General features: G+C 39.6%; 1 protein-coding gene across 1 annotated transcript in view; it reads right to left on the bottom strand.

Moving 5' to 3' along the window:
• HERC1 (HECT and RLD domain containing E3 ubiquitin protein ligase family member 1) overlaps positions 1-16,621 on the bottom strand; it is a 91,224-nt gene that overhangs the window by 50,510 nt on the left and 24,093 nt on the right. Inside the window, exons 13-25 of the mRNA XM_056499769.1 lie at positions 16,359-16,484; positions 15,341-15,562; positions 14,031-14,183; positions 13,722-13,854; positions 13,045-13,236; positions 12,307-12,528; positions 11,278-11,451; positions 9,952-10,066; positions 9,739-9,859; positions 8,283-8,454; positions 6,037-6,343; positions 4,865-4,988; positions 4,517-4,568 (exon numbers count right to left, since the gene is read on the bottom strand). Coding sequence (XP_056355744.1) covers positions 4,517-4,568; positions 4,865-4,988; positions 6,037-6,343; positions 8,283-8,454; positions 9,739-9,859; positions 9,952-10,066; positions 11,278-11,451; positions 12,307-12,528; positions 13,045-13,236; positions 13,722-13,854; positions 14,031-14,183; positions 15,341-15,562; positions 16,359-16,484 — 2,113 coding nt within the window. The remainder of the gene's footprint in view (positions 1-4,516; positions 4,569-4,864; positions 4,989-6,036; positions 6,344-8,282; positions 8,455-9,738; positions 9,860-9,951; positions 10,067-11,277; positions 11,452-12,306; positions 12,529-13,044; positions 13,237-13,721; positions 13,855-14,030; positions 14,184-15,340; positions 15,563-16,358; positions 16,485-16,621) is intronic.

Genomic DNA, 16,621 nt, shown 5'->3' with positions numbered 1-16,621 from the left:
TAGGAAGTCATCTCTCCAAAGCTTGCTTTAATAAGTATGGCTGAGTTCCAATGGTAGCAGCCAGATCCAAATTTCAGGGCCTCCTTTAAACACTGCCTACAGCAGCTGCTCATAGCAACAAGCAAAAACAGACACAGAGGTTTTTGAACTTGGGCTGACTTTCCTAGCAACCTACGTAACTTTCTTCTGGAAGTAAAGGCAAAATGCTGTTATTCTGCCAATGAGTCAGCACCTGCAGGTCACAATTAGCACCTTCATGCAATTTACAAATTCAAAATACTGTGAAATTTTGCTTCTCTTTTGTCAGTCAGGTTACCTTCACTTAGTTGCTAAAAATTTAATTGTCAGGACTACAGATTATGCAAGCTTTCATTTCTCGTTTGGTTTTCAGTGAATTTCCATAGTATTCCTTACACTTGCTATTAAGCAGACTGCTATGGCCTCAGAAAGAAACATCAGAGTACTTTGGTCATACAGACTTAAGTTTATTTTGGATAATGTAAAGATCATATTAAAACACTTCTTTTCAAAGTGTTAATTTCCTAATCTCTGCTGCTTTATGTAACACAGTAAGACTACGTGGTTTGGTCATGTTTACTATGAAGAAATTTAAAGAAATTCTGTTTAGAATTAATATTAATATATTAATATAGCATTAATATATAAAACAAACAACAGATCAGCTTATTCTAATTTTAACATCAAGTCTTAGATTAGTTGCTTTAAAGCTTTCCTTTAAAATCCAAGCTACATGGGGAAGTGGCCAGTGAGAAATAAGATAAATAAGACAGAACTGAACAAAGAGGTGCTAAAATTCTTGGTTTCCTGGCAAGTGGATGGTGAACAGAACCCAGAGAAGAGGATAAATGAAGCCTCAGATTACCCAAAGGAAGCACAGCCAAACCATTTCCAAGTGCACAAAACACTGCCTGCACACAAGAGCTCTTTCCAAAAGCCCCAAGAGCCCTCCAGCCTTTGAAAAGCAGGAGAGCTCAAGGCAGCCCACGAGACTTCAGCTGCCTCCCCTCCACTGCCCCACATTGCACCATGCCACTGCACAGCATCAAAGTATTTGAAGAGACAAAATCCAGTCCAGGGGCTTACAACACAAGCTAAAGGAAATCTTTAACGAGTTTACAGAATATCAGGAGAAAATTTAGTTTTGATAGGCAACAAACCTTATAAGAAACCCAACCATGTATGAATAAAACTCTAAATCATTTGATATTTGAAGAGACAATGAGGTCTTAGCTAATTGTTTCAGTACAAAATGCAAGAATGCTTAAATATAAGACCAATGTAAAATTGTTTCTAATTTGGTGCAATGATTACGAGTTACAGATTAAATGTAAAACAATAGAAGTTATAATTGAAAGGAAACAGTTCAAACACAAATATTTCAGAAATCAAAGGAGCATATCTCAGAACTAAAAATCTTTAACCATTAAGGCAAGAGATCTGAAAGCAATATTTTCCCTCTTGAAGATATTATGTACCAGCAGAAGAACCAAATGTATGATTTGAACTACATTGGAGCTCAGCCTGGTTCTGTGTAACACCAATCACACAGAAGTGATTGCAGCACAGTGCTTCCAGAAGCCTCTGCAATCACATGAACAGAGCTGCACAGACCAATAAACCTGAAGCTTACAGTAAAACAAAAAGTTTACTTGTCCTTATAAGCCAGCTTGGAATAATGAGTTTTCTAAATGAATGTGGCACAGCTGCAATGCACACTTTATAAAACAAAAAATATGTAGGGAAGCTATAGAAACAAAAAATAAACATGCCATCAGTTACTTGCTTGAAGCTCTTCTTTTTTCTGGGGCTCAAGTGGCCAAAAAGGAGTAAATACACTACACCACACAAGAACCAGAAGACAAAAATAGACATTTGAAACAGAAGGTAACATACTCATAAAATCTCTGCCTCATATTATTCTGACTTAAACGACCAGTCTCATCTAAATCAATACAATATACCAAGAAGCAAGGTACGTGGAAAAGATATTTATTCTAGTACGGCATGAATGCAGCCTGGATAACAGTCTTTCCAAATTCTCCAGCTTCAAGGAAAAAAGCAATAATCCCTTGTAGCACAGCTGTATGCATTCATGTATGTATTTTTGTATGTTCAAGTCCCTTCCTTAAGCACAATTTGTCAATTTTCAAAGGCAGAATTCATTATTGCAGGTACACTAAAACATTTCAATTCCATTTGGATCTCAGTTAAGTTGCTGCTTTTTTTGGAGCAGCTCAGTTGTGTCAGTAAGGTACAGCAGTACACACAATATACTGGAATTCAGGGAGTTCAGCTGGAGGCGATGACAAGTCCGGAGTGAGGACTCTCACTGATGCGCACCTTTGTGACTGCCCTGCAGGCTGTGCTTTCCTTACTGCTGTGTACCTAACGTGGTGCACAGACCCCACAGGCACTGCACACAACACCTACAACATCTGCAGCACACCCTCTGGATCTGCAAAACTGAAAATATTAATCTAAACAACAGAAAAACCAAAGGCCTTAGATACATGGGGAAAAAAACCAATGTGCTGCTCATCATCCCTTACTACAAAATTACTCAAAAAGATTTTTTCTGTAGGGATGGAAGGAAAAGGTTACTAATACAGAAATAACTGGGTAACAGCAAGGAAAAAGATACTCAAAGGATCCTCAGGCTGAAGTACGAGTAGCCCAGTTCTTTTTCTGAATAGACAGAATCAATTAAAAAGGCAATTAGAATAATGATTGGACTGAGTGGCTAATACGTTCATTAAGTTAAAAGGGAATGCTTTTCCTTCCATATTCATCTGCAAGACCATAGGAATTCATAGTACTACCCCCTTTATTACTCACAGCACACCAAAAGTATAAACATAAAACTGAAGGGGATTCACCAAACATCCACAGCTGGCACTGCACTGTGCTGGCCACACAAGAAGGGGTGGACAATCCAAAAAAGCTGCAAGCTACGCCCTCACCAAACCCTGGGCCATGTTTCAGTTATAGGAGATAACTAGGATTCGCAGAATAGACATGTCACAAGAGACAAAGGACCATAAAAAGCACTGAGCTGAACAGCCCATCATTTATCACACAGGTATTTGTAGGTCTTCTCCTGACCTCGACAGACAAATGAGGAATGTTTCCTGTAGTGCACCCTGCATTCCCTGACTCTGGCATTGGTTATTAACCAAAACTGCCATATGTATTACCCAGCACAAGCACACAAGCTTGCATTACTGTGTGCTAACTCCCAAGGAAGCCTTCCAGTACCAAAACACAGGCATCTCTACGTGTTGTGACAGGGTTCAGTTTCCAAATGAGCTGCTTGAGCTTCTTTTTAGGTTCTGGATGGATTCACTGTATTTATAGTTTCTCCTCAGTGTTCAGATCTGGCAGAGAAGCTTCTTGCTGTAATAAAACTTTTGATGAAGTCTACTCTTGCACTATTACTCACCTCCTGAGGCTGGTGACCAAAGCAACACGGGCCTAAGCAATAGCCCAGGAACCACAATCCATGAGACACATTGTAGCTCAGACCTCATCCAAGATCATTTCCTAGGTTACTTTTAGGACATAGAGGATGTCACGTAAAGAATTCTGTGTCAAAGCAATGGCAAAGCAGATCAGGAGGCTGACAGAGGCCTTCTAATAGATCTTTTAACCCTGAGAATGCCATGATCTATCTGCTGCCACAGTAAAAGCAGCTCTACTGCATTTATTTGTTCAGCTGTTTCAACTGATTATGCATGGACAAGGTATCTCTTTCCAATTCACCTAAATACTGCAATCTAATGGGTGCTGCGACTGATAGCACCTTTTGCAATTCCAAGAGACTTTAAAAGGTATGAAACCTCTGAGTACTCTGCTCAAGGATGAAGCCTTTTAAACCAGAACTCTTAACTCACCCTACAGTATCGAGCCTTCTGGCACTGAGGCACAACATCATAACTCAACCTAATTCCTGTTTGCATAGTCCCATGTTTTTTACAGATACAGCAGACCTGAGCTGTGATTCTCAGACAGATTCTGCATCATCCCCACTGCTTCTGCTGGTGTTCAAAGGATGCAAAGTAAAGCAGTAAAGCAGTGTCTTCTGAATGCAGGTTCTCCAGGTTCAAGCACATTTTATGGTAAAAGTTAGCACAAGAACAGAACATTCCACATAAGCTTCTCTCACATTTTTTCATTCCTGAAGTCACTTGAGTGAAAACAGAATGCCTATTTCTGATTCACTTAACAGAAAACCTCACTTGCTTCAAAAGAGAAATTCTACAATTCTAGAAACCAGAATGAAGTGTTATAATCAAGGAAATACTATAACCAAGCCACAAAGCAACAAAACCTCACACAACACACAGTAGGTAACAATTATTTTAAATGCTATTTTTAAATGCTCAGTTTTAACACCTGTTATGTAACTGTAAACTGCAGGCAACTGCAAACACAGTTTAACTTAAGAAACTCTAACATTTATCAGGTCAGTATTCACTAGGTAAACAACAGAACTTACCCCTCTTCCTGTGTGATGCTGCCAAATCCAAATCAACATTTCGTCTTCCACTCTAGATCAAAAGATTAATAAAAGCCTCATTTCTTCAAGTGATTGTATGTGGTACATAACATTATTTATATTTCATCCCTCACCCATAAAAGTGAGACAGTAAACAAAACTATAATTACTTTAATTTTTTTTTCCATTAGTGCTTTCCCTTATCAATGATGAATTAATGTACCGAAACACAATAAACAAATGTTTCAGATGCTACAAATGCTTCAGATGCTAAACAAATGTTTCAGTTGTACCTCCCATCTAACGTTCTATTGACAGTCTCTAAATACATCATGCTGGTTTACTTACCAGTGAATAACCTTCCTCATCTGATTCTGGCTGAGACAAATCAGATTCACTTCTTGACTTCATCAGTCTGTAGCTTGAGCTTGAATGGATCGAGCGACTTTCTGCTGTGAGACTTTCACTCCTGCTTCAGGTGCACACACACAGAGGAAAAAACAGCTGATATTACACAAAGGTAAGAGTTGATAGCCAAAGGTAGCAGGTGCCACAGTTTTATTTGGGAGGAGACTAGCACAGAACATCACAAGACCACATTAAAGAAGAAAAGAGTGGTCTGATGGCTTAAATTATGTTTATAAAGGGTATTAGCAAACTTTGTTACTTCTTAACAGCCTTACTGGGCAACTGAACAACCTCAGATGGGTGATTGCTCTAGAGTCTTGGTAAGTATTACACATAGTAAACAGAAACACTCTGAGCTGAGAGACAAGAAACAGAGTAAGCAGGTGAAAAAGCACTGAACTTATTAAAAACCCACCCATAAAATGCATCCTAAAGTTGATATGCTGGAGATGAAAGCCATTTTGACAATGACAGAGGCAGCCACCCATGCTTTAGGGACTAGATTTCCAAAAAGAGGCAAAAAGAATAAAAGGGCACTGAATATATATAATTTTCCTCTCCAATATCTTAATATCTTTCCCATAAATATCTTAATTTAAAATATCAAAACAGGACACCTAACAACAAGTATTACCCATGCCTATGATAGGAATATTTGTAAAAATCAATCATGAAAACACTTTTGTCATAATAGGCTTTGAATCTTTTGTTTTAAACATATACAATCTTTTTAATACTATTATATAGGACATTAGTACAGTTCAAAAAACCACAAATACGGTAAAAAAAAATCCAAACACAAATTACAGGAAAAATAAACAATTTTTCCAAATACCTCATGATATCTGTAGACCTGATGATCCGAACTATTTACCACTAAGCCCAACTTTGAAACTTAAATAGGGTCCACACAAAACAAAATTCTTCAGGTTTAGTTAGCATGGCCAAGGAAAATTGAGAAGAATCACTGTTTTCAATAGAAGCATTACACTGCTCTCAGCAGAAATTTTCCTCTAAAATAACTGCAGTAATGCTCAGAGGAAGCCTGGAGGTGTTGAGTCAATTCTAAGGGAACAGAGAGAGTTGAGCAGGGTGCAGTCAGCAAAGCCCACCTGGTCATGAGCCCGACGCCCTCGGGAGCAGCAGAGGGAGGCTGCTGCAGCTGCCCCTCCTCCCGGGGCTTCTGCAGCTGCTCAAGGACAGGGCTGACGCCCAGGATGAGCAGGGCACATCTGTGGATCACCGAGTTGCAGGCAGCAGTGTACACATCCTGCCCTTCTGTCAGATCCGTGCTGATCCTCCTCTCCTGCTGGGTCGGGGCAGGGCCATCGTCCAGCCTCGGCCCTGTGACCGAGCCCATCCTGTCCCGCTCCCGACTACGCGCCACCTCACGGGCTGATAGGAAACATTGAAAGATTTCTGTAACATGCAACACAAAGAGAGGGTCTTAACTTCACACACACCCACTGAGAATAAAACATCCATCTACAAAGCAGGCCAAAACCTGCCCCACTATCAAGAACAATAATACTTTTCTAACAGTAAATGAATATAGGAACAGTGCCATAAAAGAAGTCATGCAAACAAGTTAAATGAAACATTTACACAATGTTAATTTTAAAATGAAGGACAATGCACTTTGACAGAACACCAAAACTCTTTCAGTGTCTTACTGCAAACCAACTTCTGTCTGAAAAGCATCAAAGTGAAAGAGACTATTTCATGTTTGCCTTTGAGCAGATATATATAAAATAATGCTTCTGTAAATCTGTATTGTAGACACCAGAGTATCTCCAATTTAATACTGGAACAGTTTCTGGCTTTTATTAGCTCTGGGCAGTACAATGAAGATCCTATCAAAATTCTGCGCCTATACTTTACTTAATTCTGCTGTAGTCTAAAGGGTCAGATTCTTCTAAAGAGTATGTGTGAGAGACCTCTTCATCTATGTCCAAAGAACTCAAGTTCTCTTGATTTAATAATTTTTATTTTAAACTTTCAGGTCCCCTTTGGAAAGGCAACGGTAAGACTAATTACTTCCTTCACTGCTATGAATAGAGCTCCACATGACAGGTTCAGCATCCCTTAGGAACACAGGTGAGAGAATCCTCCTCTCATCATCTTCCTGCTTATCTGTGCATGTAACACTATTGTGTGGCTGGATGTTTCTGGATACATTTCCTTTATTGTACCAAGAAGCCCTGTCCAGGTGGAATTTGAGAGATCTGAGCATTTTCCCAGAATAACTGCAAATCAAGCAGGCAAATATACTGCACACACTGAGCAGGTGAGTTGTAAATCTTTTAGAATCACAAATTCGCTCATGAACGTGCGCTTCAGCTGCACTGCACTGCCCATGGAGTGACACATCCTATAAAACTAAAGGTGTAACACACACCATTGTTTTGATCAATAAGGTCCCAAAGAGAAATGTGGGAGTCCTAATAGGAAACTGTCAGCAAAACCAGAGATGACAGCAGAGATTGGAAAAAGATAAACATCCTAACAATATTTGGAAAAGAAAAAGAAAACTGTGCAGCTAATGAAAATATTTCAAGTCAGCCAATTTCATTTTTTAAGCTACATGCATTCTACAGAAATGGTCCAAGGCTAACACAAATGGTGTCTTGGAGAAACTCAGTTCACACCAGAGAAAAAAACAATCTTGTGTGACTGTCTGTTGCTTCACTGAAACTGCAAAAATTAAGGATTCACTACCCCACTAAGCTAGAGTACAAGCCCCAATCAGTGCAACAACAGTTTGTGGAATTCACCTTTTTCAAGCTATATTCTGAAGAATTAAACAAGATGTTTAGAAAGCTAAGGAGAAAACATGGCAAACAGTGTTAAAAATACAAAACTCTAACTAAACCCTCCACTTTTTTAAGAGCAGAGATTCTAAGACAGAGGTGAATTCCAACACAGTCAACTATTAATCAATGGTATTGTTTCGAAACTTCAGAATAACATTACTCTTCAAAGCTTACTACTTAAAATATTAACACATACAAACGCAGCCAAAATTCTGTATCTGAGTACTGATGAAAAAACTATTGACAAGGACTTTAGAAGAAACAAGATGAAACCAAGCAGTCTTGTAGAGAGTGCATACAGAAGTGCTGGTACATGTCGATGCCCTGAATTGCAGTGAATTCACTTAGCATTCACATTCCTTTGTACCTAACAAATTTCCTTAACCATAAAAAACACTACATCACTGTATAAAAATAAACTTCTCAAAATGTTTATGCAGATAGATCTTTCATAATCTTTTAAACAATTTTTCAGTTTTACCTCAGAGAGAGACACTGTCCTTCCAAAGGGCATGGCATTATTGACACACATAACCAGTACTTACTACCAGCTGTCATAACTTCATGTTCTCTTTCCTCCTCTTCATCTTCTTGTTCTGGGTGTCCTTCCTCCCTGTCCCGTTCTGCCTGCTCCTCCATTTCTGCTTCTTCATCAATTGTACGAGTGAAAGAATGTTCTTGAGTATCAACATCAGCAGATTCTTGGTTATCTAGCATCTTGATTTAAAAAAATACACAAATGAAATTTAATTAATTCTCACCAAAATGAAAGATTAATGTACAAGGAGACAGGTATTGAATAAGAAGTTTCTTCCTATCAAAAAATATTTGTGGTACTGTGTGAAATAAACAACAAATACAGTCGTTTAAATTCAAGGCTTTAAATACTTAAGTTGGAAAATTTAATTTTCGTTTTGTAACCGTGACTCAGAGTATCTGCAGAAAAATGTCTCCTTGTAAAGCTTACTTAGACACTACAGTCAAACTTTGACACTTCAGCACCAAAGCCTTTAGAAACCATCAGCCTGGGTACCAATGGCATTGAACCTGAAGCAACAAATCTACTCCATAGATCGTATTTGCTGTATTGCATCTGTAAGTTTGAGGATTTCTTGGAGTAACAGAATTTATTGCATGCACACCCAATGCTTTCCAAAGTGCTGAGTCTCTTGCAGCTATGTTAGACCCCTACCCTGAGAAAGGAAGTGGGCAAGACACAGACAGCCCTGTAATATTAATCAAAAGTAGGAGACATATCTATACTGTTTCAAAGAGCACCACCAGTGCTTTACAATACAGCTAAAAAGCCTCTTAATCCTGATGTTACAGAAGAATTTTCTTCATTAAAAGTATCTTGCTTGTAGACTGTAAACCACAATTAAAAGTCCTATCAGAGAAACCTGCCTTAAGGACTACTTTGTATTGCCAAACAGGCCCTACCCCTGTAATTCACTGAGCACTCCCATCATCAACAAAGCTTTTCAGAAGCTGCCATTTCAGGCCCAGTGCTCTCATATCAGACATTCACATAGGGCTGACAAGGACAAGTTGCCCTAAAGTAATGCTAGGACTAAGAAGATAACGTGGCCATGGAAGAAGGAAGAAGGGGTAGGCAAGGAAGGGGAAGAGAGAGGTTCAGAGGCCCAGATAACAAAGATGGATTCAGGAATGGCAGCCAGACAAAGCTGTCGCCTGCCCAGGACAGCCGAGCCATCTCCAGCTAAGCTGTAGGGCTCCTATGGCCCAGCATTCCAGAGATAGGGAGAGGGAAAACCAGGCTCGAGGCTAGGCTTGGGTCAAAAGATGCCAAACAACCATTTGCTTTAATTGATTTAACATCACATACTCCAGACTAATGGACTCCTAATTACACCCTGCCCATTTTCACTAGGAAACTCATGAAGGCTTTTCAACAGGATAGAAAAAACTACTGGCAATTATGTGACATTTTCTTACTGGCCAGGGAAGGCAGCAGAACTGCAGAGAGGTGCAGAGCCTTACCCATCTGTCTCTGGAGGATGACCTGGTCTGAATAAGCTCCATGTTCTTGCAGGCAAGCAAACGACTCCGGACTTTATACACACAGCGGTAAACTTCTGCCAAGGCCTTGCCAGGCTGGTACCTGCACAAAATCACACCCAAACCACAAAACAATCACACCAAATTCCTGACAGAGTCCAGCTGAACTTCTAAAAGCAGATTGAAGTTACTTGCCTGCTCTCACCACAAGCTTGACTCAGTAAACTCGTATGCTTCAGAAGAGCCGCAAGGACAAATCTGGACACAGTGTCTAGGAGTGATTCATTACTTAAAGTTGCAGTATCCCAATCTGAAAATAGAAACCATTCATCAAAACTGTCTACTGCTCCCAAAACCCAAAAATATTTCTTTTTTCAATATTGTATTCAATATTTTGAGCCATTTAAGTCCCTTTTTTTTTTTAAGGAACTGAATTTCTTATTTTAAAAATGTTTCCCCGCTTTAAAAAGAACCATTAGGAAAATAATATTGGTCCACTATGAAATAACTGTCAAGCAAACCTTCACAAAACAGCATGATTTTCCAGAGGGAAATAAAAAAATTACTGTCCCCCTTCTTTACAAATATGCTTATAATACATTTTTCTGTTAAATGCTATCTATAAATCCTTGTGAACTGCTGTAGGAGTGACAAAACGTACCTGGCCAGAGTCAGGTCTAGTCTAACACACCTGCTCCTCAGAAGTTCTAGGACTTTGTCTGTGATGCCACATAACTTGCTAATGTGACCATACTACTTTCAGCCAGCTGGCACAGAGCAGACCCACGTTAACTTCTAAGGAACCCAGTTCCACAGCCTAAATTATTCAGGTCAGCTCATCCAACTCAGGTTTTGCGAACAGATAACCAGCATTGTCTTTACTGAAATTCCCAATTCTGTGAAATACTGTAACAGAACTCCCTGTGCTGTTCTCAACAGGCACATAGTAAATACCATTTGCTCTTTTCTTCATCTGGCTCAGCTTGGTCCAGAACATTATTTCTGGATGCTCAGTAGATCTCATTAAAAGGAACCTGGAAAGCTTGAGCAGGAAACCCAGAATTTAGGCAATAAGCATGAAAAACTATTACTACTCTAAGACCAGCCTCCCAGAGACCTGAAAAACAAAAGATGACTTCCCCTTCATTCCATTCCTAACATATTTTGTAAGTTACTTTGCGTTCCCCATCTCCTCCCCTTTAATTTTTCTTTTTAATTGCAAGTTTCACCCTGTTCTACTCAGAAAATAGAAAAAAACAACTGAGTAAGCAAACAAGAGTTTCTTCGTACCAGTTCAGAGGGAAAAACAACATTGAGCTACATATTTGCCAAGCACTGAAATCAGTGTCAAAAGTAAGTAACAGAAAACACAAAAGAAAGATCATGGAACATAATAATAAATTAAGTTTATCATGCTGTAGAATTAAAACTCATTGCCAAAGAAAACACAGGATTATGCTAGGAGCATAGCTGGAGTATTTAACTTGCTTTCAACACTCACAGGTATTTTCAGCACCTCACCTTTACTGACAGCATAGTCCTGCATACTGATCCAGAGGCTCCTTGCTGGCTCTTTTGTACAACCCAAGGCCAAATCAACATAGACTGTGATCTCTGGTCTCAGCTTATAATCAAAGGGCTTCTGCTCCTCATTTCCAGACAGGGCCACTTCTAACAATGAGCTCATGCATTTGTCTAACAGAAGAGAAATACCAAAGAAATTAAACTCGGCAAATTTTGAGGATTACATCATCTATCTAAAAGCATTTAAACCACCTTTCCCCTTCCCCTTAGTTAAAAAAAAAAAAAAAAAACAGTCAAGACATGTCATCGTCCTTCTGGAAACTGACCTTACATAGGAAAGTGACCTAAAAGACAATCCACATAAAACCTATGGAGATTCAGAAGCATTATCCAATTCTTGTTCAGGATCATAAATCTGTATCATTACTTCTATCTGAACTGGACAGACATACACTTGCAACTCCTGCCTGGACCCATTTCAAAACACTCTGTCTTGGAAGTCTTGAAGTAGCCTGCTCAGAATCAGCGGGAAGAGGAGATGGGAACTAAGAGGAGCAGAGCACAAAGAAGCAAGTGCCCAATTCAGACAGGAAGTATGACTGGAATACCACTGCTGAGTTGTTGATAATTCTGGCATATCATAAATAATGAAGTTTGCTATTAATAGTCTTATTTCTAATTAATAAAAAAATCATTTTGCAAGTATAATAAAATAGATTTTCCTATAATTAATATGAAAAATTGCATTCCTGTGTGTCTGTTGAATGCTGAGCATCTAAGAGTAAAACATTTCCAATTAACTGGGTGAAGTCTGTAGTCTTTCGCTGAGAAACTGGGATTTTTTTTCTCCTGAATGCATTTCCAAGACCCTTTATAGACTACATCATAACCTTAAATACCATTTTGGAACATTCTGTATTACTACACAACCAGACAAGAATGCTGAAAGACCACCCTTAATTACAGAGCCCCATTCAAACACCATGAGAAATTCCAACCTTAACACATTTACACTGAGCAGCTCACCCAGATGAGGAATGTCCATCTCCACTCCATCGCTGAACAGAGGGGTTTTGAGCCAATAAGCCGTGTCCTGCTCCTCGGGGGACACGGCAGGGCCCTGCAGCATCCCCCCCAGGCAGCGGCCAACCAGCAGTGCCACCGTCCTCTCCAGGTCCACCAGCCACACCCACGACTGCGCCGGCTGTGGCAGGGGCACGCCCACAGGCTCCAGCAGCTCGGGGCCACCTGCAACATCCACTGCCAGCTTAGGCACCTGTGGCCAGCATCACAAACAACTCCAAAATTCACAGCTAACAGCAGATTTGTTCACAGTTCCCAATTAATGGCAGATGTACCCCTCAATCAGCAACCTTTCAACTGAAGAAACAGCAGCTGGAACAAACAGATCACTGAACACTGGAATTACAGCACAGCAGAGGCCACCACCATTCATGGCACAGTGGCACAGCTGCTCATGAAGTAAAGGCTCTTTTAAACTCAGCCCAAGAACCTGCTTTGTCTAACACACATTTCTCTGGGTTCTTATAAACATGTAGAGATTAAGGATACAACTGGAAAAGGCACTCAGAGTAGAAAAAATATTTCACAGCAAGAGATATTAATACATTAAGGAAATTGAAAAGGAAATGTACAAGACATAGTTTAAAAAACCAGCCACCTTAAAAGGGAGAACTAAATTCTACTACAAAAGGTGCCACTGTTTACTTTTCAGATTAAAAGCATGTTTGCTCTGACACTTACCATGAAGAGGCCACTGTAATTCCTGATCTTCCAAAAGGGCTGCAGCAGGCAAGAGTCTATTGAGACGATCCAAAGGTGGAAGCAGATCCAGCAGGTAACTCAGCAAAGGCCGGGCCACTGACACTGGCAGCAGCAACAGGGAGTTGACAATCTGAGAGAGCATGCTGCCAGCAGCTGACACATAAATCACATCTGCAGAGAAAAAACCACACCTGAATTACAGTTATGGGATACAACTTAACAAGAATTGCACCTCAGCTATCTCAGAATGTCTTAAACAATACAGATTGAATGGGTTTGTTTAATAATTATTAATCTCTTATTTTAGTCACACACTTTTCAGTAATCACAATAATTGTACTTTTAAAAAGAGAAATCTAGAACTAGTGAAACTGAAACAATAATACACATTCTGTATTCTGTTCACATTCACATTCTGAAGTGAAAGTGAACAGAATGGAAAATTCACATTCTGCAAACTGTGCTTTTCCTGCTCACAAAATGTCCTATCAAAAACATGAATCAGATGCCATTCCTGGGTAGACACCTCATCTCCTCCTTTGGGGGAGACTTGGAATGCTGAATTTATGCACATATTAGAAAAATAAGGGATTTTTTAAATTCAAAATTAAGCAAAAAAAAGAGCCATCATTACTGACTTTTCCATGGACAGTTACCTCTCAGTTTCACCCCAACACTCCCATTCCAAGAGCTTTCCTTAAGCAGTGTTGCAGAACGGGAGTAGATATCAGTAGCATGAGGCAACAAAAGCTGCAGGTGTTTGTGAAGTAGTGCCACACTGCTGGAATTCTAGAAGGAAACAAATGGAAGAATAGCTCTGTAAATCCATATAAGGGGCTTACTATTCAAATCACTACAGTTTAAAAATACTCTGAAAATTTTCAAAAGGAACCTTACAACATTCTGGTGCTTATGAATACTGAATTATTTTTTCTCTCCTAAATGGCAAATATAAGGACACACACCTCAGTAACACTGTTGATGTGGCAATAAGCCAGCAATTGTTTCTGTAGGGAACACAAAAGCTCATGCAGATGAGCAGGCTGGCTGTTTTCTGATGATGATGTACCTAGTAAAAATTTATCACTGTTTTTTTCCAGTTCTCCAAAGGCTTGGTCCTATTAAAACAAAAGGGAGAAAAAGATAACAATTAACTCTGCTTTAAGTGCTACAATACTTTACTATCACCTACAAAGAAGCACTCTTATCCTTACTATGTGCACTGCAATTACTGGAGAAATTGGTAATGTCAAGTGGATCATGGGATAAGCAAACTTGAAATTCCAATTGTTTATAATGTCACAGGAGTGATTGTGGTAGCCGTCAGGCAAACATTTCTTAAAATGTTTCTGTCACATGCAGCAATGTTTTTATTCCTCACCAAAGATAACTAGATTAAAAAGCTCACTTCCTGATCTAGCTCCCAGAGCACAATGAGTTAAAATAAAGAATAATTCCTTAGGATCTGTTGTGGGCTGATGCATAAGGCATCTCTCATTAGAATCCCTGTTTGCACTATCTAGGATGGCAATAGAAGGAGAACACAGATGGCTGCTTGACTTCCTTTGGAATCCACTGGAAAAACTGAGTTTCAAGCAGGCAATCCAAAGCAGACAGCTCCACCTTGCTGACTGAAGGAGGTCTGGTGAGAACTAAAACCACTGCCACCCTGCATGCAGGAGCTCCACACCATGCCAGGGAAGCACAAACCTCTGATTTCTTCTGGCTGTTGAGTTCAACTGGCTGGCTGAATACAAAGCTGAGTCAGTGACTTGCTCTCATGCTCCCCTACACTTTCTAAGATCAACAGTCCACTGACACACTGTGTTTAATAACACCTGTGTTTGCCGCTCTATTACAAGGTAGTTACCATCCCAGTGAAGTTAAACACATTCATGCTTCTGGTGTCCTGCTCATTATTCCCTGCAGCTGAGATTATACTGACTGCATGCAATCAATTTACTTCTTGTGCTACGTTTTCTCTTCCAAAAAAGCTCTGAAGCCAAAGCTGGAGCAATAAAATAGTCTGATATGAAAACAGCTGCATTTATGAAAGTCACCTTAATAAATACCACTACAGCAATACTAGAACCATGTTGTTAGAGATGATTTAACTCACTTCTGTCCACCTAAGGACAAATACATGTGCCACTGCTACTTTAGATAAACAAAATGAGCATAATTTCCTTAAGATGGGGGGGAAATAAGCACCCTTCAAAGTATCAAAAGTTTATCTTAATTTTTTTAAATATATTGATATGAAGCCTGTACATACTGTATAAAATCCCAAGTTTCTTAGAAGAGTCTTCATTAAGATTTCAGCTAGATGTGTATCTGGATGACTGCTCTGGAGAGCATATGCTTGATCAGAGAGGTTTCCATAGCTGATACATAAGGAGGAAGTTTCTGTGCTGTCAGATGGGGAGCTATAGCCAAGCAGGGAAGCTACATGGGTGTGATCCTGCAAGCTTGTCAGAATAATGTCCAGCTGCATTCTCTAAAGGAAAACGTTCAGACACAAAAATCACTTTTTGTTAATGAAGATAAAATAGTGAGCTAAGAAGAAAAGAAGCATTAGGCAGTTACCCAACAAAAATATTCTAATGGGAAACAGAAATAAGATGGAGGGCTTTACCAAAATATTCCAGGTTTTCCTGAAGATTTGTACTACTAGAGAATGGATAAATATACTGAATTAGATTGACCATACCTAGTAAAAACCTGAGATTAAGAGAGACAGAAACCAGATTGTCCACCTGGTGGGCAATGAGGGTAAGACACTGAACCAAACACTTTCTCCAGTATGTCCTGGTTATCAGATTATTTGGGAAGACAGGTGGGAGAGATACAATTTCCTAAGCACACTCTACCCTGTACATAGGAAAAAGGGTACAGAAAAGAACTTTGCAGTCATCTTTGCAAAGTAGGGTGAAATACATGTAGAGAAAGCATTATACAAGTATTCATCCCAGAAAACAGTCACTTTTGTCTTACCATGGCTTGTTCAATCAATCTAGTATTAAAAATTATCTCATCTCTAAATTTGTCTAAGCAATTCCTAAGCTCTCTGTAGTTGACCTTCACCTGAGAAAACAAGCAGTGCTCCCTGACTCACTCCCTTCTGGTTTAGCCAGGCTGCCCTACAGATTTTGTTATATTGGGGTTTGCACTGCTTCTCCCCAGAAATGTGCTTGCACTCTGCAGATGAGGCTCACCTCAAAGCTCAAAATGTTCTCCCAGAAAAACCCAAAGCAAACCACAACTGCTCTCAGGCATATTTTTCTTGACCTTACCTGTCCTTTTGATAAGCTTTCCCATCTATCAGGACCTTGGGGCAGAAGGGAATGCAGCAATTCCATTCTCTCTCGCAATGGAGGAAGCAGCATAGTTGCTCCAACTGACAGTGTCTCAATTACCACCTAAAATTAGAGCAGCAGAAAATACTTCTACAGTGAAGAAGGGAAATAACAAACCCATCTGTATCCTTGAAACACACCGTACATTACACATGATAAACCCCAAATATCTGGTTAATTTTCATTTAATATCAGGATTC

The sequence above is a fragment of the Oenanthe melanoleuca genome, chromosome 10 (assembly GCF_029582105.1).
Source record: "Oenanthe melanoleuca isolate GR-GAL-2019-014 chromosome 10, OMel1.0, whole genome shotgun sequence".
In the NCBI taxonomy this organism is placed as follows: domain Eukaryota; kingdom Metazoa; phylum Chordata; class Aves; order Passeriformes; family Muscicapidae; genus Oenanthe; species Oenanthe melanoleuca.
The sequence above is the reverse complement of the archived record's forward strand: the minus strand, read 5'-3'. Positions and strand labels throughout refer to the sequence as shown.